This window comes from Scylla paramamosain, chromosome 30 (assembly GCF_035594125.1).
Source record: "Scylla paramamosain isolate STU-SP2022 chromosome 30, ASM3559412v1, whole genome shotgun sequence".
Taxonomy (NCBI): Eukaryota; Metazoa; Arthropoda; class Malacostraca; order Decapoda; family Portunidae; genus Scylla; species Scylla paramamosain.
Window position 1 is genome coordinate 12,666,615 of NC_087180.1, and position 25,000 is coordinate 12,691,614.

At 41.5% G+C, this 25,000-nt stretch overlaps 2 protein-coding genes and 1 long non-coding RNA gene across 4 annotated transcripts in view; 1 reads left to right on the forward strand and 2 right to left on the reverse strand.

Moving 5' to 3' along the window:
- Positions 1-4,492, reverse strand: part of LOC135116105 (uncharacterized) — a 41,643-nt gene extending 37,151 nt beyond the window's left edge. The window contains exons 1-2 of the long non-coding RNA XR_010276160.1: positions 4,455-4,492; positions 3,532-3,893 (exon numbers count right to left, since the gene is read on the reverse strand). This is a non-coding gene — a long non-coding RNA (uncharacterized LOC135116105). The remainder of the gene's footprint in view (positions 1-3,531; positions 3,894-4,454) is intronic.
- Positions 4,493-10,019: 5,527 nt separating this feature from the next.
- Positions 10,020-12,058, forward strand: LOC135115853 (pentraxin-related protein PTX3-like). The gene is made up of 4 exons (XM_064032873.1): positions 10,020-10,188; positions 10,608-10,749; positions 11,099-11,328; positions 11,578-12,058. Exons 1-4 carry the CDS (start codon positions 10,045-10,047, stop codon positions 11,887-11,889), a joined length of 828 nt encoding a protein of 275 aa, XP_063888943.1. The 5' UTR covers positions 10,020-10,044; the 3' UTR covers positions 11,890-12,058.
- Positions 12,059-15,873: 3,815 nt separating this feature from the next.
- Positions 15,874-25,000, reverse strand: part of LOC135115854 (uncharacterized) — a 41,647-nt gene continuing 32,520 nt past the window's right edge. For both annotated transcript variants that reach the window (XM_064032876.1, XM_064032874.1), the window contains exons 3-9: positions 24,051-24,194; positions 23,529-23,678; positions 22,240-22,362; positions 21,549-21,664; positions 19,278-19,394; positions 17,408-17,699; positions 15,874-16,122 (exon numbers count right to left, since the gene is read on the reverse strand). In XM_064032876.1, coding sequence (XP_063888946.1) covers positions 16,024-16,122; positions 17,408-17,699; positions 19,278-19,394; positions 21,549-21,664; positions 22,240-22,362; positions 23,529-23,678; positions 24,051-24,194 — 1,041 coding nt within the window. In that variant the 3' untranslated portion in view covers positions 15,874-16,023. The remainder of the gene's footprint in view (positions 16,123-17,407; positions 17,700-19,277; positions 19,395-21,548; positions 21,665-22,239; positions 22,363-23,528; positions 23,679-24,050; positions 24,195-25,000) is intronic.

Sequence of the window (25,000 nt, forward strand, 5' to 3'; positions counted from 1 at the left end):
TCTCTACCGCTGTCTCTCATCTACATACAAAAGCACTTTAGGCAACGTCCTCACACGTACGCCTGTTCTGCGCCTTCGTCAGCAGTCCTACCAGTACCCCAAACTTCTCCCTCCTACTCCTCCTCCATCCTAATTTCCTTCGGTCTGGGCGGGCGGTGGGGTGGAGGTCGTCACCCAGACACCAGACCAGACCAGGCACGAGCAGGCCCGCCGCCGCCGCCGCCACCACCACCGCCGCCACTGACAGGCAGACCCCAGGCAGGTGGTGAAGGTGGAGACCTCGAGGCCGCAGCCACCACCACCACTACTACCACCGCGCCACACTATCACAATTGCCAAAGGAAGTAATGCCAACCACACGCCTACCTACTACACACGTACATACAAACAAACACACACAGGGACACGCCACGAACTTCCCCATCACTTTGATCTTTTACCAAACTTTCTTGTGGCGGAGAGACACACACGTTTACCTGAAGGAGAACGGAGGCTTGAGAAGGGGGACAGGTGCGTGAGTTTGGGGAAGTCGAGGGGGCGCTGAGGGGGCCTTCTGTCTCACCTTTGGCGGGGAAAACACAGGTAAATCCACAAGAGAGTAATCCCGCGGGTCGGTAAAGAGAGGGAGGCGGGCGGGAACGTAACGCACCACGCACAACACGTCCTTTCCCCGGCCAGTATCAGCCGCAACTGAACCAGGGACGCGAGATTGAGACTCCCCCGAACCTACCGACCTTACGGCTCCCTCCCTCCCCGCCTCTCTCTCTCTCTAGCCACCGCCTCCCTCCTCCCCAATCTCTCTCTCTCTCTCTCTCTCTCTGATTATATTCTACTGCTTCGTTACTCAATCATTTATCTCGTTCGTGACTGTCTCTGCTTCTCTCCCTCTCTCTCTCACTTTCATTTATTTATTTTTTTTCTCTCTCTGACTGGGTTTTTATTGTCATGTGTTCGTGTGTCTGTATGTTTGTTTGTTTGTTTGTTCGTGTGTGTGTGTGTGTGTGTGTGTGTGTGTGTGTTTTGATTGTTTCTGAGTTGACTGTATGCATTATATTCGTGATCATAATTCTCTCTCTCTCTCTCTCTCTCTCTCTCTCTCTCTCTCTCTCTCTCTCTCTCTCTCTCTGTGTGTGTGTGTGTGTGTGTACACATATAAATCAACTCTACGCACTCATAAAAAATTCACTTAATTATTGCAGTATTCATTTTTTTTTTCCATATCATTTCATCACTACATATTGCATAACTACCCAACTACGTAATGGTCGTCATGGAGACTATCTCATAATGTTGTGTGTTCTCCATCAATTGCGCATTACGATTCCCATTTGTCATTCCGGATTATCACTGTTCCATTCCAGGCATTCCAATCCCCCGTTGTGTTATTCTGTAAGCCACTGAAATTGTTTTATTGTTTACCACACAGCTATACTTATTATTATTATTATTATTATTATTATCATTATTACTATTGTTATTATTATTATCAGCAGTAACTGCACAACAGAACCATTCGCTGATGCTTTTCATAGATGGTATTGTTATTAGCGGTTGTAGTAGTAGTAGTAGTAGTAAGAGAGAGAGAGAGAGAGAGAGAGAGAGAGAGAGAGAGAGAGAGAGAGAGAGAGAGAGAGAGAGAGAGAGGTGGTATAAATTAATAATTTATTATAAATAATAATAAATTTATAATTATCATCATCATTGTTATTATAATTTTTATTTTATTATTATTATTATTATTATTATTATTATTATTATTATTATTATTATTATTAGCATCAATATTCAATATTATCGGTTATTATTGTTACTGCTGCTGCTGCTACTACTACTACTACTACTACTACTACTACTACTACTACTACTACCACCACCACCACCACTCTCCCTCCCTGCAACACACAGGACATGACACACACACACACACACACACACACACAGAGAGAGGGCTGGGGACTCCTTCTCACGGAAGCTTGCGTTACCATGGAGAAGTTTACATGCAAAGTGGACATTTATATTCTCTTTTTATTATTTATCATTTTGTTGTTTTCCTTCTCTTATTTTTCATGTACATTTTTGTCCTGTTTGGGTGGTGGCTCATACGAGAAAAGCACGTTTTTTGTTTTTTCTTAGAAATAAAATGACACACCTAAAAAACTGTGTTGCCTTTACGTTTTCCTTCCTGTTTTCCTTAAAGCGGATTTCCTTTTCTTTTTATTAGACACCACCACCATCACCACAACCACCACCACCACCAACAAAAACAGCAACATCAACTACTACTGATACCACAACACAACTGCCATCACCACCACCACAAATCAACACAAAAGACCAAACAACAGTAACAAGCCTTTCATCTCTCACAAGGTTGCAACAAACTAGGCTATCTGAAGACAAGCAAGGAGACACACGAGGGTTACCAGTCAAGGGCTGTAGTAGATGCAGTTGGTTTCAGAATTTCAGAGGCTACGAATTTGTTCTCATGAGGAAATATTAATTCGTGCAAGGCAAATTACTGCATGTTACAGTGAGGATTAGCAAGTACTGAGGCTTTAGTGTGCGGCAATAATATTATGTACACTTCTGCTGCTGGTGGTGGTGGTGGTGGTGGTGGTGCTGGTAGTAGTAGTAGTAGTAGTAGTAGTAGTAGTAGTAGTAGTAGTAGGAGGAGGAGGAGGAGGAGGAGGAGGAGGAGGAGGAGGAGGAGAAGCAGGAGGACGAGGCGGAGTAGGAGTAGGAGGATGAGCCGTAGTAGTAGTAGTAGTAGTAGTAGTAGTAGCCAACAGTAGTAGTAGTAGTAGTAGCCAACAGCAGTGGTAGCAATAGTAGTAGTGATAATACAAATAATAAAGATCAAGATAAGACGACAACAACAACAACAACAACAACAACCTGTAAAACACTAGCCAGAGTAAAAATAACTATCGCAGCCAACAAAAAAAACAAAAAAAAAAACAAAGAAAAAGAGTAGCACCTCCATCTTACGCTGGATTTATGAAATAAGAGGATCTCCAGAGAGAGAGAGAGAGAGAGAGAGAGAGAGAGAGAGAGAGAGAGAGAGAGAAAATGAACATTACTTTATATCTATTTTCTCTTGTCGCTGTACACATACAATAATAATAATAATAATAATAATAACAATAATAATAATAATAATAATAATAATAATAATAATAATAATAATAATAATAATTAGATAATAGTAATAATATACATGCTCTTTCTCTCATACGTTTGAGAAAATCTATTCAAACTTTTAGCATTACTACACCTCTGCGTATTCATCAGCAAAATTTCAAAGAAATTAAAATTCAAGAAAATTTTAGAAGCAAATTTCATAAATACATAAGTTAGCGTTATATTAATTTTCTTTGATATAAAAGAAAAACGGGCTAATAATATCAGAAACTATAATTTTTTGAAGATTTCCCTATTGTAGACCCCCTCTCTCTCTCTCTCTCTCTCTCTCTCTGGAATAATAAGAACATTCACACAGCGGCCGATTGCCGCGGCGCGGTGGAGACTTACCATGCACCAGCTGGCGGTGAGTGTTCTGGAATACAGTGGTGTGTGGGTCTTCAGGAGGGCTTTGTCATGCGACAACAGTGGTTCATCTTTGGCGAAACAGTGTCCTGTTATCCCTGCTGTCATCTTCACATGCTGTTCACTATTTCTGAAGAACCACAAGACCGTGCGGGGGGGAAAAAAAAAGACTTGTTAAGTCCTGCCTTCATGACACCCTCCTCAAGTAGTACATCCTACCGTGCGGTGAGAAAAAAAAAAAAAAAACGCAATGAGTCTCAGCCCTGTGGAGAACTAGGGGCGTGGCAGTAGCCAGTGGAAAATCTTGCAAAAATAAAATGGAGGCACTGCACGACTGGAAGCATCGCCTGAAATAAAAAAAAATAACTATTAAGAATTTTGCCACTAACGATGGCAGACGAAAATATTTGCCTCTGGCAGATTTCCATGTCTTTAGCGAATCTGCTGACCATTTGCACGGCAAATTTTTTTTTTTAGCTTCTCTCTCATCCCACTCGCAAAACTGATGATTTGCGGCAAAATCGAGTGACAGTTTAATTCAAAGCACGTCGAAATCATCCAGAAAAATATATTTTCGTCCTCACAAACACGCACAACAATCTGCGTCGTTGTTCACATTTACCCACTTGTGTCACTCGCTACGGAATGTTCCACTATCTCACGCCACGGGACTTTTAGGTGCTATACTAAATTTAACCAAACCTAACCAAAAAAAAAAAAAAAAAAAAGCATTACTGTCCTGACGGGGATGCATTTCATTAGTCTTCACTTTCCCCTTCTGGCCGCTTTCTCTCAAGTTACAGTCGCTAAGGCACCTCACACTCTTCACACTCGCGGCACAACACTGTATTCACGTAACGAAATCAGGGAAACTTGGATATTTTTGCAAAATTTGGCAGTACTCGCACATAATGAGAAGTACATCCAGCACACACAGACATTTTCTTCAGACTGATTCAAATTCAGGCCGTATTTTCCTTTCCTGACGAAATAAAGTGATATCATTGGAGGAATTAATTAAGTTTGTTTTTATTGGTCCGTGGCACTGTCTCCACTCAAAATATCCAATCAGTGTGATCTATTTCGCGCAGGCGCATAGGTGTTGACACGCACGTACGAACACACACCGCCCCCCGTAAACAAACAATTGGCGACATTACTTGAAGTGGGTGGGTTTGCTGCTCCCGGCAAAAACGAGTTAAAATTTCTCGCTGGCTGGGTGATAGTATATTTCCGGTCCATATATGGGACTGAAAATACTCAAACTGAAAGGATCCATTCCATGAAACAGGTTAGAATTGCCGCTGTTAAATGGGCAAACAATATAATATAAACAGCAATGGTATCCGAGCCAAACCTGTTGCATATATCCAGTAGCGACGTGTCACCTCCTACCTGAAGAAGGCTGTTGTTTTCCTGTAACTGGTCAAACCCTCTCAAAACTAAACCTTGAGCCTCTGCCAACTTAACCTGTCACAATTGTTCCATCCATCTCACCAAGACCACCTCCATCACCAACCCCCCACCCCTTCTCTCTCTCTCTCTCTCTCTCTCTCTCTAATTGCCATTAATAAATATCCAGAATTGTAGCGCAGCATTAAATACATGAGGAGATAATAGCAAAAATACTAGTTATAAAGTAATTAGGGGTGGTGGAGGAGTAGGAGTTGTTGTGGTGGAGGGGTAGGGAAGAGGGAGAGGGGAGGTGGTGGAGGGGGAGAGTATGGTGGAAGGAAGGAAGGAGGAAGAGAGGGGAAGGCTAGAGGAGGAGAGGGGGACATCGTAGGTGGTAGTCACAGAAATTCTAGTTAAAAAGTAATTGGGTGTGGAGGACGTGGTGGTGGTGGTGGTGGTGGAGGGCGTGGGAGGGGAAGGAGAGATAGAGGAGTAAGTGACACGTCGGTAAGGAATATATGGAGCAAGAGGCGAGCGTCTTTTCTGAGGGGGAGACAGAGATATTAGGTTACAAGCAAGATAAAAACATCTGCATAGCTATCCTTATCTAAGTTACAAAAGCCACAGTCCAATCAGCGACGAGGTTACAAGAGTAGTTTAGGGCGCGTCCACTCAGGTGCTCAAACGCCTGTAGTGAACGCAGCTTTCAACACGTTTAATGCATGCAGGAAAGAGTATTTAGATGGTCACTGGAAAGTATGGCTTTGTAATGTTACGGCCGTGTCTACAGCAGCGGTGACGTGATGCTGGCGCCCACATGTGCCCTCCACCATCTATGAACACTTCTGGTAGCATGTTTTCCGGCAAGTTTACATAGTATTTAAACACCTGTATGCAAACATGATCAGTAATGCTGCTTCGTCCACACCAGTGCTGCCAACATCCCCCCAACCAGTGCTGCTAATATTATCTGATCGCAACAGTTTACAGGCTAATGACTTGTTCCGGTAATGTGTTGCTCGTGTGTTCCGAAAGCCTGCTCGAGCATCGTCTCTAAGCGTCTGCACTGTCTCGACTATACCAGTGTTACGTACATCTTCGCAACCAGTGCTGTCAATTTCTTCTGGACGCCACAGTTCACACACATTAGCAGTTTGTTCGCTAATGTGTTGTTTACTTGTTGCAAGCGCGTGTTTGGACATCCGTGTGGACGCGCCTTGAGGCCTCACTTGCAGGCCAACGATGAATACACTGCAGAACTTAAAGGTGTGTAGCTGTTGAAATCCCCTTGTTTCCACTTGTGTCATTAAACTTGACTCCTTAATCTATTTTTAGTGAAAATATCTTCCCCTTGTTGAGTGTTCTTCCTCATGTCTTTATTTATAATCCGTCTACTTTGTTTTTGATCAGTTTTTTTCTTTCTCATGTGTGTACCTTAATATTTATCATAATTCTACTCACATCATCTTTCTCATACATAAGAACATAAGAACATAAGAAATAAGGGAAGCTGCAAGAAGCGACCAGGCTTACACGTGGCAGTCCCAGTATGAAATATACCTACCTATTTCCATCTATTATCCCCATCCATAAACCTGTCTATCTTCTCTTAAAGCTAAATACTATTCTCGCAATGCTTCAAATATATAATCTAATGTTATTTTTGTTTTACTTTTACAGAGAAAAAAGAGAGATGGAAAAAAGGAAAAGAAAAGGAAATATGAAAATATTATGAAATGGAGAAGAACACACACACACACACACAGACACACACACTGAAAACAGATGTGATAACTGTGTGTGTGTGTGTGTGTGTGTGTGTGTGCCGTCAGGAAGGGAGGAAAGAAGAAAAGAAGTAAATCTAATCAATGAAATGAAAAGTGACGTGTGTTGAGTGTTGCTGAAAAGAAGGAAACATTGCATGCCAGTGTTTCGACAGTGTATTGCTATGCCCAGCGAGACTCTTGCTGGGAACAGAGATAAAAGTATTCGTGTTTCCTTCTTTCGGTCTTGAGAATAATTATACGTTGTGAAAAAGGTTGTTAAGAAGGGTTGGTAGATAGTTTATTAGTGAACGGTGCGTTAGAAAATGCATTAATGTTGAACGATACCTAAAAAAAAAGTATTTGTGAGTGTTACTTACGAAAATATCAGTGAGTGTTGCGAGAGAGAGAGAGAGAGAGAGAGAGAGAGAGAGACTTACCGAGGAAAAACACAACTATTATCGTATGCGTGGTGTTAGTTTTGCATTGTGTTGGGGGAGCGCTACTAAAAAAAACATAACCTGATAAAACTGAAAAAAAGAAAAACTATAAAAATGACAAAGAGAGAGAAATCGTAATAAGTTTCGAAATAATGGTAAAATATATGACTTGTTATGATAGTTAACAATGAAAATTATAAAATGTAACAATGAAGATAATAAAGAAGTGAAAAATAACGAAACCACCACTGTAAAAAGAGAAAAGAGAGAAGTTGAAATGTTGAAATAGTTATCACAGTGTAAAGAGAGTCACTAAAATAAGAAGTAAACAAAGGAAATGAAGAAATAACACCTGAGAAAATAGGAAAATAAAACGAAAAGTGTTATGAGTGTTGATAATTGCTTAATTAGATAAAGATGAATAAAAGAGAGAGAGAGAGAGAGAGAGAGAGAGAGAGAGAGAGAGAGAGAGAGAGAGAGTGTACATAATAGAAGCATCTCAAGGAATTCATGCACACTCACCACGCCCACTCACCACGCCACCACAACCAAAACGTGACGCACACACACACACACATATCTGCCCATTACAATTAAGTGTAGAAGTAAAGAAAACTACACCTGGTTTTAATAAGTATCTCCTCCTCCTCTTCCTGAACATAAAGAGGAGAGTTTTACAGTATCATGTATTTGTGTATGCGTGGGTGTGTGCGTTGTGTAAGGGCGTGTAGGTGTGGGGCGTGTGTTTTATGTGCGTGTTTGTGGGTGTTTATTATACAACCACCACCACCACCAACAATACCACTGCTACCACCACCACCACCACCACCATCGCCGTCGTCATGAACACAGTATCGACGTAAGGTAAGTGCGTGTTTCCCCGTCAGTATTGTTTGTGTGGGTAATCCCTCACACACACACACACACACACACACACACACACAAGCACACAAGCACACTTTTTTTTTTATCAATAAGCTGATTAAGGTGTTTTCTTTCATTTTTTGTGGCTTTTTTTTTCTTTTTGTATTGTTGTTGTTGTTGTTGTTGTTGTTGTTGTTGTTGTTACTGTTGTTGTTGTTGTTGTTGTTACTGTTGCTGTTGTTGTTGATATTGTTGTTGCTGTTGCTTTTTTTACTGTTGCTGTTGCTCTTGTTGTTTTCTATACTTTTGTTTATGCTCAGGGGAGGAAGACCCAAGAGGAAAAACAAATGCAGGAAAGAAAGGAAAAGAAAGATAAAAAAAAGAGACCGAGAATCGTCTGCTGTTGTTGTTGTTGTTGAGAAACACACTTATTTTCCATCCATTGCATTTGGCGTAGAAGGTCCGAGTTAATTAATTGGTTACTTTCGCATGGACAGATGTAGGAAGGTGGAGAGGCAAGGATTGATGTTCAGGACAAGTGAGGTGAGACCTTGTTAGTTACCTGCTGTTATTAAAGTTATACGGAAAAAGAAATGCTGACGTCCCGCCCAACGTGGGGCTCGAACCCACGACCCCGAGATTAAGAGTCTCGTGCTCTACCGACTGAGCTAGCCGGGCGCTGATTGGAAGTGTTTGGAAAGAGAGAGAGAGTGGGAAGTATATAGGAAAATAATCAGGGATACTAGGAATGTAGGAATGGGTTACGATTATAAAGACAAAACAAAAAGAAGGAAAATAAAAATATGGAATGAGAAAGAGATAATGAAAAAGCAAGAAAGAAAGAAAGAAAGAAAAATGTTGAAACGGGTTAGATGTTAACTGGAAACATCATATTTCTTTTCCTGGTTCTATATTTGGCTCTCCTGGTTCACGAGATGGTCTTTGAATCAACCTCCATGAACCTCGGTGTCTTTCGTTCTCATGTGTGTGTTTCTAATTTTTGTCTCATTTCTTCTATTTGTCTTTTTCTTTTTAGTATATAAAGTAAACACGTACTAATTGCAACTTGTCATGGAAGCCAAAGTGTGTGTGTGTGTGTGTGTGTGTGTGTGTGTGTGTGTGTGTGTGTGTGTTTTGTTTTATAAATGTCTCTTTTTACCTGTTTCAGTAGTTTTTGAAAAGTTTACGTTTTTATTTTTTACGTATGCATTTACTTTGCTCTTCATATGTTTTGTTTTATCTGTTTGCTAGTTAGTGTTTTACTGATTTTTATACAGCTTATACCTTTATTTTGGATGCTTAGGAAATTTTTTGTTGTAATTTGTTTAGGTTAGGTTAGTCACGTAAATTGGAGTAAATGAGTAGAATTATATCCATAAATGTACAACTCCCTCTTATCAATAAATTATCTATCTATCTATCTATCTATCTATTTATCTATCTATTGTCGTAAGTGTGATTCTCTGGTAGTCGTTATAATAGTACCAGTCTGTCACTATTCTTCAAAGTACCTCACGCTGACCCAAGCCTTTATCACGTAGCCAAACAGGAAATATCGCAAGAAATAAGAATGAAAAGTGCACACAGGTTCACAAACAAGGAAAACAAATGTAGGAAGGAGTGAGAGAGACGCTGTACTGAAGTGTTTGTGTTTGGTGTTATCTGGGGAAGAATTATTTCAGGCATCACAGGTGTTTTAGTATCTTGGGGAAATTTCTGAACTGGAGTACATGTGAAGCAGATTATTAATTAGTTTATCCGGAGCTCATCCTGACGAGTAAAGCTCAGAATAAATCACCATTGGTACTAATCCTAATTTTCGTCATGTGAGAAAAGTATGAATCCTAATACTATATGCTTCTTAATATAAAGTTTAGTATACGAGAGGATTAAAGGGAACACATTTTGAATCGGAATAAAAAGAGTGGAAAATACTTCTTCGGTACCGTTCACTTCCGACCACTAAGGGATTTCCGACTCCAGGGCTTTAAATTCCCGGTCAGGTGCTGGCGCCGCACACTTCCCTTCTTGTGGCGATGGCGCTGGGACCTTCACGTGCTGTGGCGGTGGTGCTTCTGGCGGCGGTCTGCTGCCTCCAGGGTGCTCAGGGAAGAAGTCCCCCCTACCCCCCCATCCCGCCAAGACCACCAGTCTGTCCGGTTGACGCCCCTCTCATCAAGGTATATTGATAAGGGGGTTGCAATTAGCTTAGTGCGTCGGAAGGGTACGTGTCTTGTTTTTTCATGTAAGAAAGGCTCCGGACAAGGGCAACAATGACCAGTAAAAGGGGAAAAAAATAAAAGGCTACTAAAGATGCCAAGCCCTAAAGGAAACACTTAGGCGGCAGGTCCAAAATTACTTGGAGAATCATCTCTGAGCCTCCCTGCTATACTTCAGTCCTGTATGTCTGTTTTGTTTATTTGAAGTATTATGCTTGAATATTAGGAAAATTACTTTGACTTAGCATCACTGCGAAGGAAAAAAAAAAAAAACAGGAAATAGGAGAGTCAAAAATTTAGTTTATTATATTTTGTATTTTACCTTTACCTACATGTGACTCGGCGTTAACACTGCCATATTACACCATCGCCGCTTACAGCTGAACTTCGAGCAGAATGAGAGAAAACGTGTGCAGGTAGTGGAGTACGACACGTACATTCCTAACCTCTCCAGCTTCACCATTCACTACTGGTTCAACTTGCGAGACACCGCCACCACCAACACTATGTTCAACTACGCCAGTGAGTATTGACTTGCACCGGCGGAGAGAAGGCAACAGGAGGGTAGACTTAAGTGAGCTAGTGAACAAACACGAGCGGCAAATGCTGTCACGCCGCTCACTGCCTCACACACATTGCTAGCTGAATGCATGGCCTCCCTCTGACTAAAGCTGCTCCCCCCACGTTCTGAAGGTGCTTTCTCCAACAGTAGTGCCAAGAGGTACCTCGTATCGGTTCTGGTGCCTTACTTATGACTAGGAACATCTTGGTTATGTCCATCGATCAATATCTTTATATCTTAACGTAGATGCATGACAGTATGCGTCTCTACATTTCTGTGTAAGGACAAATATCTTTACTATCGACGCAGCGGATCCCTATACCGGTACGGAGCTCTTGGATGTGCAGCTGGAGTCAAAGGAAGGAGGCAGGCACCAGTTCTGGAAGATTACCATCAAAGGCGTGGAGACTCGAGTCAGCTCCTTCCCGCCCATCAGGAAGGGAGAGTGGTACCACGCCCTCCACTCCTGGGAGTCCAGCACGGGCATCATCAGTCACTACATTAATGGCGAGCTCCTCCAATCACACTACAATTATCAGGTATACTCGCGCGCACGCACGCTCACGTCCTGCGCTAGTAGTCAGTTTATACAGTAGACATGATTACAATGAAAATAAGCTTGAGATTTCCTTTCTTTCTCATGTATGTAGAAAGAAAAGAATGACGAGAGCTACAGTAATTTCCTGTTTAGTTGCAACACATTGCCGACGATAGAGCTTCCCCTTATGCCCGGAGGGCGTGTCGGGGCATCATGCCCGTGTCATCACATCACCGCTGTTTTTCCGCAGACCAAAGGCTTGGTGATCCCCGCAGGAGGCATTGCTCAATCGGGACAGACCCGTAGCGCACGCTTCCTCTACAACAGTGTGGACCAAGGCGAGGGTTTGAACGGCTGGCTCACGCTCTTCCAACTCTCCGCCAAACCCATCGGCGTCCCGACTTCCTCCGACAGTGTCGCCGCTAAGGCCGAGCGCGCCTTCAACTGCGCCGACGATCATGATAAGGAGGGTGAGACCATCAGCTGGAACAGGACCCCGAGGAAAGGCTTCGGCGGCGTGACGGAGACCCCCTCGTACAACAGTGTCTGTGGCCAGTTCTAAGCTCTGCCTTGGAAGCACGCAAGGCATACACGTAAAGCACGTCTTTATGTGTGTGTGTGTGCGCGTATTTGCCATGTGACCACCTATGCTGAATGTGCTTTGTACCTGGCAATGAACATAGCCTGTAAACATGTAGCAAGAATACCCTACATAAATAAGACAGGGAATGTGTTTGTGTTTCATATACGAATACCACATTTTAGTGTATGAATTGAGCCAGATTATCCTCCATTCCAATGGGATGAACAAAAATGAATTGGCACAGGGATTTGCTCCATGCTTTCTATACTTCAGCCTAGATATACTTATCAATTAACCGACATACCAGACCATTCAACACTTTACTAAATTCTCCTCTCTAAAATAAATAAAGAAATAAGATAAAATAAAACGTACAGTACTATGCGTGTCTCGTGTCTATACATAAACCACAACACTAGAGGAACCCACCACCAGATGGTCAATTTTGGCTGCAGTGTGTGGCAGTTCGTTGACCATAAGGATGAATCAGCACTCCTTCACTTGTATATTTCTTTATTATCCTTGCAAAACACTACACTGGATGAGGATGTGAATGATTGGCACACTAACATATGCCCTGTGAGATATGAAGGAAGTTCGTGAAGTAGTGGTCGTGAGTCGTGAGTCGTGAGTCGTGACCTTGCCTGCCCACGTCAACACGTCCCCACGCCTCCTGACGCCACCAGCACCTTTAGCTTGTGTGTGGGCGTGGGTGGGCAGCAGGGAGGCGTGGGGATGAGGATGATCGACTGAGGGCTGTATAGGGTGCGACGCCCCCTTCTCTTTATCGCACCTGGTGGGGGCACCGCGATTGAAGGTGAGGTGGTGGTGGTCCAGGTGTCTTGATGCTTGTACCTGTAACTCATCACTTCCAGACAGGTATACATAGGCACTACATGTATGAGTGTGTGTGTGTGTGTGTGTGTGTGTGTTCCGGCCTTTACTGTAAACTCAAGATATTGCCGTATATACAAAAATGTGTCGAATCTCTCCGGCATTTCCCTATACTGACATCACACAGACGAGATATGGGATCGCGTGGACACCAAGTACCCGAGCTGCGTTAGTGATGGGTACAGCAAGGTAAAGTTAGATTAGGTTAGGTTAGATCAAGTCGATTCACAATGATGGAGACGTACCTGGAGAACCATATTTTAACTAGAATAGAATCATGAGAGGCGTAATGAATGAGATCCTGTTTCTGTTCGACATTTTGATACGAGCATATTCATTCATTTATTCTTAAGTTTTTCACCACAATATGCAACAATTTACAGCACTAGAGTTAATGTACAGAGTCTTTACAAACACCTACAAAAAAAAGATCATAAAAAAAAAATCGGTTTTGGAATTTTTAGCCAGTACAATGTTTGGAGGTGGCTGTAGAAGAAGAAAATATGCTGCAAGGTTTGAGTATGATTGCAAAAGACACCAATAGCAGTGAAAGGAATGAGTGATGGAGCACCTCAAATCTCTTGCCTCCTGTTGCTCTATTTTGGCTCTGAATTCAACTACAGTTACTCAAATGAAGTAGCAAAAATATCATTAGCAGTCAGAGGGTTAAATCAGTGGTGATAACATATCGAAACGTCTCAGTAAGTACAAGATGGTGTTCAATACGGTTCATGTAATTATGTTCCTCCTTGGTTAACTCAACCTAACCTAACCCAACCCCTCAAAAATGCTAGAGTGGTTGGCAATCATGCTGTTCGAATGGTATAGTGCATGAAGGGGTGAGTAGGGAAGAAAATCTCTGTACTAAATCTCATAGTACCGTAATTTTTGTTCTGTGGAATAAAATAGAAGCGTTAACGTTTAATAACGGCTCAAAGAAAACCAAAAGACACTAATGAAAGGATGGACTCAAATAACTTTCATTTACGCACCGATCAGTATTTTAAAACGCGTTGTTCTCTCATAAGGACTGTTTTCAAAGGCCACAAAGACGATTAGCCGGGTTCTCATAAGTGTTTTTCCCATTGTTGGTGCAGAATACTTATCAGACTATCTGGAATCAGAAAAAAAAACACTTGAAAACCCTAATAATTTAACACTGGTGGCTGTTGAAAGTGGTCGAGATATGATGCTGAAGCGTTTGAGAATGTGGTCGCTTGTCTCGCCCTCTACATAGTACTAGAGTCCATTTACTGCTCTACTTTCCCTCTATATAGTATTAGGGTCCAAAATTTGCTTTCTATGGGATATCAGAGCCGTAAAGTTTCTCTAACTATATATTGGCCCCTGCACGGTACAGAATATAAAATCTCTTATCTTGCTACGCTATTCCTAACGCGTGGTCAGTAGTTTGCTAGCAAAGCGCACTCACTTCCGTTGCGTTTTGAGTTTCCCATAAGTGTAATTACGAGGAGTGAGTGAAGTAATATTTTTGAAAAGCGATGTAATGTATTATTGTCAAGGTCACAGAGGTGAATAGTGTGGATTTCAAGAGTGTTTTTTTTTTTTCCGTTGCTGACACAGAATCCAGATCAAACTATCGCTACAGTCACCAAAACACGCTTGAAGATCCTTACAGCGGTATTGTGGAAAAAATCTTCTACTAATTTTCACAGATTGACTATTAATTTCTGGGTAAAAAAAAATATGATGCTTTTTGAACTCATGATCTATACAATGAAGGAATAAGCAATGAAATTAAAGAACTGAATTAATCTAAACAGTGAGAACTTTGAAGAATGAGGGAAAGACGCAGTGGGAGCTTTGAAGACAGGGAAAAACACAAATTCAATACGAGTGATTGCAGCGGGTTACTCGATTTACATCCACGATCTTTCCCATCATGTACCTGCACGTCTGGCCCTTCGTCACTAGTTCTGTGGTAACGTGGTGGAGGAGGAGCGTGTTTCTGCTGTCTCTGTTCTAGCGGCCGTCGTAAATTACAAGTTATATGAATGAGCTGTAAATTGCGTTGGCGTTAATGATTAGAGAATGGGAAAGTGTGTGTGTGTGTGTGTGTGTGTGTGTGTGTGTGTGTGTGTGTGTGTGTGTGTGTGTGTTTCCGTTGACTTCGTTTTTTCATAACATGGAAAATTTTTTAATGGGGAAAATTGAAGGAAATAGCGAACGTTCTGTCAAAGGGAAATAATTCTTTGATGTATGTTAGAAGTGAGGAGGAGGAGGAGGAGGAGGAGGAAGGGGGTGATCTAGGCAACGACTGGCCACTGATAGGGAAGGGGGAAGAGGGATATAAGGGAGCGAAACTCCCTTACAGTGAGGAACTCTTGAGGAAGCATGGGAGCGGAAAATTTGGGAAAAGAGGGCATGACATAACGAGGCGATCCAGCGCCATGACATCTACTATAACACTTATTACTGTGTGTGTGTGTGTGTGTGTGTGTGTGTGTGTGTGTGTGTTTGTTATATATATATATATATATATATATATATATATATATATATATATATATATATATATATATATATATATATGTGTGTGTGTGTGTGTGTGTGTGTGTGTGTGTGTGTGTGTGTGTGTGTGTGTGTGTGTGTGTGTGTGTTTGACATCGACACCCTGTATATAATATTACAATCATAACTTTTATAAATATATATGTATATAGACACTTCTTTTCTCATAAGGCTTTATCCTGACTAAAGGAGTAGGAGTAAGAACAAGAGTAGGAGTGAGAGTTCGAGGAGGGATAGGGGGAGAAATATTAACTACACTAATATGTATCATTCATATCTATTTGTTATGTCTGTTCGTCCTAAAGATCACTGCGGGCAGTGTTCTGACCTCAACACGCCCTTCGCAGCCCTCACTGGCATGACAACCCGCACGTGGGAACATCATCATAATGCCCTTTGTATTTGTCCCTGCGCACCTGTTCACTATGCGCACAGGTGAGGTGACGAATTACATTTCATTACGTAATCTGCGCATTTTGTGGGATCGTGAAACGTAATCGGGTTTCATTGCACAGGTTTAGAATCATCAAAGAATATTCCTGTATATATTCCCGTGTATTCTCGCTCGGTAACAACCAAACGAAACTTATATTTTTTCTTTTTTGAGTGAGTATTTTCACCACGAAGTCAGTGCGCGTGGGAGGAGGATCAACACCTTGGGGAGAGTTCGTCCTCAGGTTGCGTGGATTATCTGGAGTCCGCGGTGGTGGGGCGGCTGTCCGGCCTGGAGGAGTGGTGGCGGGAGAGGCGGGGGAGCGGCGGCAACACAGGGGTGGCGGCGGTGACCTGTGGGAGGGGCAGAGGCAGGTGCTGAAGGGGATGTGTTTGAAAATATTTTGTTGTACAGTTTTAATCGTACAGTTATTGTGTACTGGATCAAAATGAGTTTAGTTATATTCTTAATTGTATACTTGTCGATGGTCAATAAATTTTCTATCTAGCAATCTATCTATCTATCTGTTTATCTATCTTTGTAAGGGTGGATTGAAGGAATGGTATTATTGATTACTTAAAAGATGAAAAGTAATTGGTGTTTTAAGGGAAGGGATTAAGTAGTCTTTTTTTCTGTTATTATTATTATTATTATTATTATTATTATTATTATTATTATTATTATTATTATTATTATTATTATTATCATGGTTACCATCATTACCACTGAACATTAAGTATTTCACGATCCCTTCATGTGATACTCATTTACTCACTCACTTGCTCATTTACTCACTCACTCACTCACGCACTCACTCACTGACTCACTGACTCACTGACTCACTGACTCACTCACTCACTCACTCACTCACTCTTTTACTCATTTACTCACTCATTTGCTCACCCAGTCTTTCATTTACTTCCTCACTCACTCACTCACTTGAATACGTCTCTTCACCCCTTCCTTCTCTTCTCTTTTTCTCTCTCACTTGTATGTATTCACTTAATCCCCTTATGCATTTTTTCCACTTCCTGTGCTTCCTTCCTTTCTTCCTTCTTTCTCTCCCTGTCTTCCTTTCTCTCTCTCTCTCTCTCACTGCACCATTCATTACACAGCAATGCTCCACTTCCCTTCTCTCCTTGATTTTCCTTCCTTTTCCTTCCATTCTATTCCGTCTCTTTCTTTCTTTCTATTCTCTAATTTCCAACAGTTTTTTTTCTTCCCTCCCTTTCCCTTCCCTCAAATTCCTTCCAGTCTATCCCTTTTCTTCCTTCCCTCAATGCTTATTCCAGAAAACGAAACAGATGTATAAACGACTGACTGTGTTAACATCGCCACAACAACGGGGTCATAAAGCACCATACTCTGAAACACTTTTGCTTCACACCTCGACTTCACACTTTCAAAAAGGCTCTAGTTGAAGTTACACTGGGTTTTTAATGGTCTTTTTTAGCGGTTCTAGTGACATGTTAACAATATTTCTACATTATAAACAGGAGAAACACTCTTGAGAACCCGGCTAATCATCACTGTGGCCTTTGAAAATAGTGGTGGTGAGAGATAGAAGCGTTTCAGAATCCCGGTGTAAGAGTTACGACAATCACATCTCTCTCTGTACTCCCTCCCTCCCTACCTCACCTGAATAGAGGGGATCTGCCCGGCGGAGGAAGGCACTGACACACCATGGGAGCGGCTCTGCGCGGCGCTGGAGGGCTTGAGCATTCCGCCACGCATGTCCTGGCCGTTTGTGAGGCGCGGGGGTGCGGCTTCTCCACTGGGTATTCGGGATAACGTAGAGCTCGGGCGTATCTCCTGCGCAGCCGTGAACAAAGTGGGGATGTCACTGCGCACCTCCATCAGGTTTGCCTCTTTGTCCATGTCTCCGTCGTCTCTGGAGGGTGGTGGTGACTGTGCGTCCGGCGAGAATCCCCTGAAGGCGCAGAGGAAGGTGTGAGAGGGCGTGGTGGTGGTTGAAGAGAGAAACAGAGATAGAAAAAAGATAGCCAGCCAGCCAGACAGCCAGACAGACAGAAAACCAGATAAAAGAACAGACAAAGATCAGAAAATATTAAAACAGGTAATGAGAATAATAATGATGAACCAGAAGCACAAAAACAAGAATGCCAGTGCTATTAGAAAGGTGCATGTGAGGGAAGATCGTGTCGTTGAAGGAGCCTGGACGTGTAAAGCAGGGAGCTACTTCACACCACTACTGGAGGAGGGACGCTAATGCCTTCTTATCTACTGAGTGTGACTTTAGAATAAACCACCGAATTTGTGTTTTTATTTATTTTTCTCTCCCTCTCTCTCTTTTTTTTTTTTTACTACCTCCGTTTTCTAAAATGTACTCTTTCTTAAAACTTATTCTTCTAGTTTATCATCTGTAAGCATGAGGAATCATTTGAGTTGCTATTAAGACATGTAAGAGTGTTATCTAGTGTGTGTGTGTGTGTGTGTGTGTGTGTGTGTGTGTTTTGGGGGCCGTAAAAAATAACATCAGTGTGTGTGAGTGAAAAAAGAACTCATTTCTTGCGGCGGTTCATATGAAAAGCATTTTTGTTATTTATGAAACATTACAAAGTGCTTTAAGAAAAGAAGAAAGGAGGGGGAGGAGAGGAAGAGGAAAGAGGGAGGAGGAGGAGGAGGAGGGAGAGGGGTACAAGAAGACATGAGAGGGAGGAGGGGGTACTGGAAGAAAGGATGGAGTGAGCGTGAGGTGAAGGAGGTATTTTTGAGAGAGAGAGAGAGAGAGAGAGAGAGAGAGAGAGAGAGAGAGAGAGAGAGAGAGAGAGAGAGAGAGAGAGAGAGAGAATGAATTTGGGGCAGGGAAGAAAAAAATGAGAGGGAGAAAGAGATAGGAGGAAGAAAAGATGGAGGAAGGTGCTGCGAGGAAAGATAGATAGCAGGCGGAGGAAATTAAGAAAGACACGATAATAGATGGAAGAGAAGGAGGAAGAGGAGAAGGAGAGGGAGAAGAGTGAAAGAAAACTGGACGGAAGAGAAAAATAGTGGAGAAGAGGAAGGAAGAAATATTTAGAGCAAGGACGGAGAGAAAAATATGGGAAGAGAGAGAGAGAGAGAGAGAGAGAGAGAGAGAGAGAGAGAGAGAGAGAGAGAGAGAGAGAGAGAGAGAGACGAGGCAAAATTGAGTGCGGACAAGGAAATGTGAAAAGAAAAAATAAAGGATGATGGAAATGAGACTTTGCAAAAAAAAAAAAAAATGAATAAGGAAAACGAAGGGGAAAAAAAAGAAAGAAACAGGAAACAAGAGGAGGAAGAGGAGGAGGTGGAAGAAAAAAGAAGACGACGACGACGAAGATGAAATGCAACAACAACATCAACACGAAAACTTAGAAAAAAAAGGAAAGAAAAAAAAATAAAACACGAAGAAGCAAAACCAGAAAAAAAAGTGAAGAAGGAGGAAAACGAGCAGGAAGAAAAAAAGATGGAATTGAAGCTGGAGGAAGAGAAGGAAGAAGAGGAGGAGGAGGAGGAGGGATATACTTACGTCTGGGTGGAGGATGGGGGGAAGCAGGCGATGTCCGCAATGGGATCAGAGAGGTCAGGCAGGAGCTCAAGGGGCACTGGGGTGAGAATGCGCGTAGGTGTGCCGCCCACACTCTCCCTGTCGCGTGGCAAGTGCACGTCAGGTTTAGCTCAACTTTGAACCTTTCAGTACCACAACACATGTCTAGTTTTATTCTGAATACCACGTCTATTTAATCTTATCCCAGAGACCACAATATCTATGTATTTTCTTTTTTTTTCCTATACTACAACACCTGTCAAGTTCTATTCTGAATACCACGTCTATTTACTCTTATCCCAGAGACCACAGTATCTATCTAGTTTTTTTTTTTCCCCTATACCACATCATCCCTCTAGTTCTATTCTGAATACCACGTGTCTAGTTCTATTCCCGGTAGAACAATATCTATCTAGTTTCTTTCCCGCTACCACAACATCTATATAGCTTTTTTTTTTTTCCACCAGCACCACATCTATCTATTTTTTCCCCGAAGCCACAGTATCTATTTAGTTTTGTTCCGAATACCACTGCAAGATTTCCATGAGTCTAGGTTAGGTTAGTTTTACGAGTATTCCGGATAGCACGTGATGTTAGGTTAGGTTAGTATTGATCCCGATACCACTTCCGGATTGCAATGATTTTAGGTGACGTTAAGTTAGTTAGTTTCATTGATGTTCGTTTTTTTTTTATTTTCTTTCATTCCGGATACCACTGCAAGGTTGTCATGATTCAGGTGATGTTAGGTTAGGTTAGGTTAGTTTTATTCTGGACACCACTGCAAGATTATCAGTTTTGTTTTTTGAAGTGAAGTCGTCAAATTCACTTTTATAAAGAACATAAACATAAAAAAAAAGCAATTAGCAAGAAGCCATCAGGCCTACACACGGCAGTCCCAGTATAAAACATGCTTATCTACTGCCACCTGTCATTCTCACCCATAAATCTTTCTAATCTTCTTTATTACTGGCCAGGGAGGGTGGAAAGTGTTAACCTAACCTAACTTTATAATGGATGATAATAAAAAAAAATTGGGGAGAGATGAAAATACGCTTAGAATAATCCCAACATTTTCTTCCTTAAGTGGTTTGTATTACGAGTATATCTGGGGCACTCTAAATATCTCTTTACTCTCCTGTGACTATTAATACATTGTTTCATGAAGACTGGACACTATCTTTAATACTGAGAGGGTTAAAAGTTCAATGTTACTGCTTGTACCCTTATGCTAATCTTCCCCATCCTTCTCTGTCTTCTTATCTTCTTTATGCTTCCGTTTTCCCTTCGTTATCATTTTCATCATCATAGTTTATATTCCCCTTTTCCGCTTAATGCTAATCTTGGCCATTCCTCTCTGTCTCCTTGTCTCCTTCGTTATGCTTCCGTTATCACTTCTCTCTCTCGTCATTTTAATCATTAGTTATGCTATGTCTTCCTTTGCTTTTTTCCTATCATCCTACTTTACTGTTCGTTTGTTGCAGTTTATGTTTCACGTCCTTTAATGGTTTTGACCTGATAATTGTCTACTGAATGTTGTTCTGATTAAAGTGTGTTAATGTTATACGTAAAAGTAAGTACGATTTTTATAAGTACGTAAGTGATAAATATGGTAAAAAGTAGCTTATGTATATTTTTTCGTCTATTGGTGAGATTTTTTTTTCTTTTCTTTCTTTATTTTTAGTAGTTTTTAGTTTTTTTTTTCTGAGTAGTACTTTGAAGGCGGTTTGTGTGTGTGTGTTTCTGAGCAGCTTATGATTTAATATTTACCTCCTGCGCTCACCGTGATTAATATTACATTTTTGCGGCTTTATTTTTAACCCCGTTGATTTACCGAGAGAGTAAAGCTATAATGAAATTTTCAGGGAACACACGAAGGTGGTGGTGGTGGTGGTGGTGGTGGCGGTGGTGGTTGTGGTGGTGGTGGTGATGATCTTGGAACTAATAAGTTTTAATGACGTGTGTGATAATACTAATAATGAGAGTGGCATTGATAATGATGGTGATGGTGATAATAATGATGATTATGGTGATGATGATGGTGATAACGGATCCGAGTGATAAGGACAGTGAAAGTGACAATGATGACGATGATGAAGATAGTGACAGCAATGATAATAATAACGATACTAATGATGGTAATAAGCAAACAACAATAACACACTTGATCCTACAGACGAAAGTAAAAACAGTGCCAGTCATAATGATAGTGAAAGTGACAGTGATGGCAGTGATACAGACAACCCTGGCACTCACTCTATGGGCGAGGGACACTGCACGGCGCTGTCCTGTGCCTCTGCTGATGTGGCGGCGTCCTTTGGCATGGAATCTACCCACCAGGAATTGCGCCGCACCGCCAGGATCGGGTAGGGCTGCAATGCGTGCTCGATTACACACACACACACACACACTCTCTCTCTCTCTCTCTCTCTCTCTCTCTCTCTCTCTCTCTCTCTCTCTCTCTCTCTTATTTCCGTTTTCTTCCCCCTTGACTCCTTCTCCTCTCCTTCTTTTACTTCTTCTTCTCTTCATCTTTCTCCTTTAAGTAATCCTCCTCTTCCTCATTCTCCTTTCTTCCTCTTCCTTCTCATTCTATTTTCTTCCTCTTCCTTTTCATTTTCCTTTCTCTCCTCTCTCATTCTCCTTTCCTCCTCATCTTCCTCTTATCCTCCTTTACTCCTTCTCACACTTCTTTTCTCTTTTTTCTCCTCCTCTTACACATAAATACAGAATTATACAAAAAAAGAAAAAAGGAATAAGAAGACAGCAGCAATAAGAAGAGCCACACTGAGATAAACACAATATAAGAAACTGCATTCCCTTGTGATATTACAGGATGCATTAAAGAAAACGATGTATAGAAGGGAGCACTAAAGCAAAACAGATATTGAGTTGGTAGGGGAAGGTGTGAGGAAGTTTAAAGTGCACAGGTGAGCGTGAAAGTTACCTGATTAGGTGCCGGGTAGGCAGTGTGCATTGGAGACGCGGCTGAGTAACTGAAGCTGCTCTCAAGCTCACACAGTTGTTGCTCTGAGATCACCAGCTGCTTGGCCTTCTCGTCTCGACTGATCTGTTGGAGGAAATCATTATTTATTTATTTATCTACTTATTTATTTATTTATCTACTTATTTATTTTTATCATCATCATCATTATTATTATTATTATTTTTTTGTTTATTTATTTATTTATTTATTTATTATTTTTTTTTTTGTGTATTTTATGTTTCTCATGTTTTAGTTGTTTTTAATGTGTTCAATGTATGAGAGATGTTTTGGACCATGCTAGTTATTGGAGTTATGGTATATCCTGTAATCTAATACAATATCTATCCATCTATCTATCTATGTTTTGCTTATCGCTGTCCCATGAATTAAGCTTGCGAGTATTATTTTGAAATTCAGTGGTCGTGTTTGTTGTTTTACAAAAAAGAACAGAAATTTTTGTTTATCACTATTTTTCAGTGAATTCGTCCCTTCCCATTTTAGTTAAGCTTGCGAGTATTATTATGAAATGCTTTGGTCGTGTTTATTGTTGCACAGAAAGGAACCAAATGTAGGAAATGTATTGATTTAGAAATAATATACAAGAAAAGTCATGAATTGTGGGATTACACTCGCGCAGGTTCCCGTGGGAGACGAGGCGTTCCCAGCCCTCCGCTTGCCGTGTTTGGTACTTTTAACCACCGGAAGAGAAGACTTACGTGTGAACTCTCACGGATAAAGAGATTAGTGTAAAAACCAACGAATAAACAACAAAATAAACACTCTTCCTACTACAAAAAGAAGACAGGGGAGCGCTGCAAGACCCAACAGACACACAGGCACACAGACAACACCTATGTATAGTCAAGGCCATAAGGAAGTATACATAAACACCACTTTTTTTTTCTTTTACTCTATTACGTCGACTTCCGCTGACAGTTTTGCATTTAGTTCCCCCTTCTGTTACATAGCCATCTTCTTTTTTTTTTTTTTCTTCTCCTTTTCGCCGTTTCCCTACAGTTAGGGGCTGGCGACATGTAGGAATCTCCTCCAGTTATCGCTGTCCCTTGCATCTTCGTCTGTGACTCCTATCCTATGCATTTCTAACGCTATTCCATTCCTCCATTCCGTCAGTTTTACAGCTTTGCGTTTAGTCCCCCTCTTTTGTCACGTATCCCTCCATTCCCTCGATTCTCTCACAGCTTTGCGTTCACCCTTAGTCAATTGATGTCTTGCAAGCACGCCACACTCACCTTTCTGGCCAGGACGAAGAGTGTTATCCCGAGACCCACCATGAGGAACCCCACCACCAGGAAGGCCGGCCCGATCATCCTCATCTGGGACACGCTAGCCAGATGCTCCTCAGGGCCCTTCTCCTTCCCTTCAGATCCCTCCTCGTCTGCCTGAAGGAGGGAGGAACAGCACACATCAGCGTCTGTCTTCCTTCTCTAATCCACAATTCTGATTCATTAAAACTTTATTTACGGATTTTTGATGCGCTGATGCTAATTTTTCTATGTTACTGCAACTGATACTACCACTACTATTACTCCTACTACTACTGCTACTACTACTGTTACTACTCATCCCTAGAGCGTCTGTTTACCTTATTTAATCCGCTCCTCTTCTTTGATTCATTAAGACTTTTTTCCTTACGATTTTTTATGAGCTAATGCTGCTACTATTTATGTGCTACTACTACTACTACTACTACTACTACTACTACTACTACTAATACTACTACTGCTACTACTACCACCACCACCGCCACTTACCCCAAGAGTAACGCTGTAGCTGATGTAGGAGAGCACAACGCCAGCCAGCATGAAGAACACGCCGAACACACACAAGGTCACATGACAGTTGGAGGCCAAGGACACTCCCTGGATGCTGAGTCCACCGCCCTCCACCTTCTCCACCTGGCCAAGAACACGTGGATCAGATTGTCAGTTTCATGTTTTACCTTTCATTCGCAATTTATAGGGAAGGTTTAATTTATTTATTTATTTATTTATTTATTTTATGTAAGAGGAGCCAAGGACAGCATGAAGTAAATAAATAAATAGGTTAAGAAAAAAAATATTAAAGGTACCAGTTCAAATGCACTTTTTTCTCCTTCTATTCACAATCTGCACCAAACTTTCTTCTTTTTACTCCTTCACTTTACACGAAACAATTAGCAGCACCAGAAGAAATGCGTCTTTATAAGCATCTACAAGAAAGTATGAAAAAGAATACATTTTGCAATTTTTTTTTTCCCCCAGTTTAAAGATTGGATGTGGCTGTAGACCAAGTAAAGATATCTCAAAGTGGTAATTAGGGAGATGTGTACCAAGTGTCAGTCAAGGGGTTAAGTAACAGGGGCCAATAACAAAAAAAAAAAGAAAAAAGTAAATGAAAAAGGTCTTTCTCCTATCCATCTCCTTCCTTCGTCCTGCTTATCACCTCTTACCTAATCATCTCCCTTCATCTCAATTCCATCATGCGTCGATCATTCATACTAATTCCCCCCCCCTCTCTCTCTCTCTCTCTCTCTCTCTCTCTCTCTCTCTCTGAAGGCCTCTATCTCTCTCTGTAATTTTCCCTGAGGTTCATTTCATCTGCCTTTCATCTCCTCATCCCGGAAACCTGTCTATCATTTCCCTCTTGCATGTATTCCTCTCATTTCCTTGCATCAAACATCCAGCTCTCCTTTCTGCCGTCATCTCTCCCCTTATTGATGCTT

What these genes read in the sequence shown, in the direction of transcription:
- LOC135115853 (XM_064032873.1), top strand. Translation starts at nt 10,045, where the DNA reads ATGGCGCTGGGACCTTCACGTGCTGTGGCGGTGGTGCTTCTGGCGGCG. An exon ending in TTGACGCCCCTCTCATCAAG is followed by an intron (nt 10,189 to 10,607) that starts GTATATTGATAA and finishes CGCCGCTTACAG; the next exon opens with CTGAACTTCGAGCAGAATGA. An exon ending in CACTATGTTCAACTACGCCA is followed by an intron (nt 10,750 to 11,098) that starts GTGAGTATTGAC and finishes CTATCGACGCAG; the next exon opens with CGGATCCCTATACCGGTACG.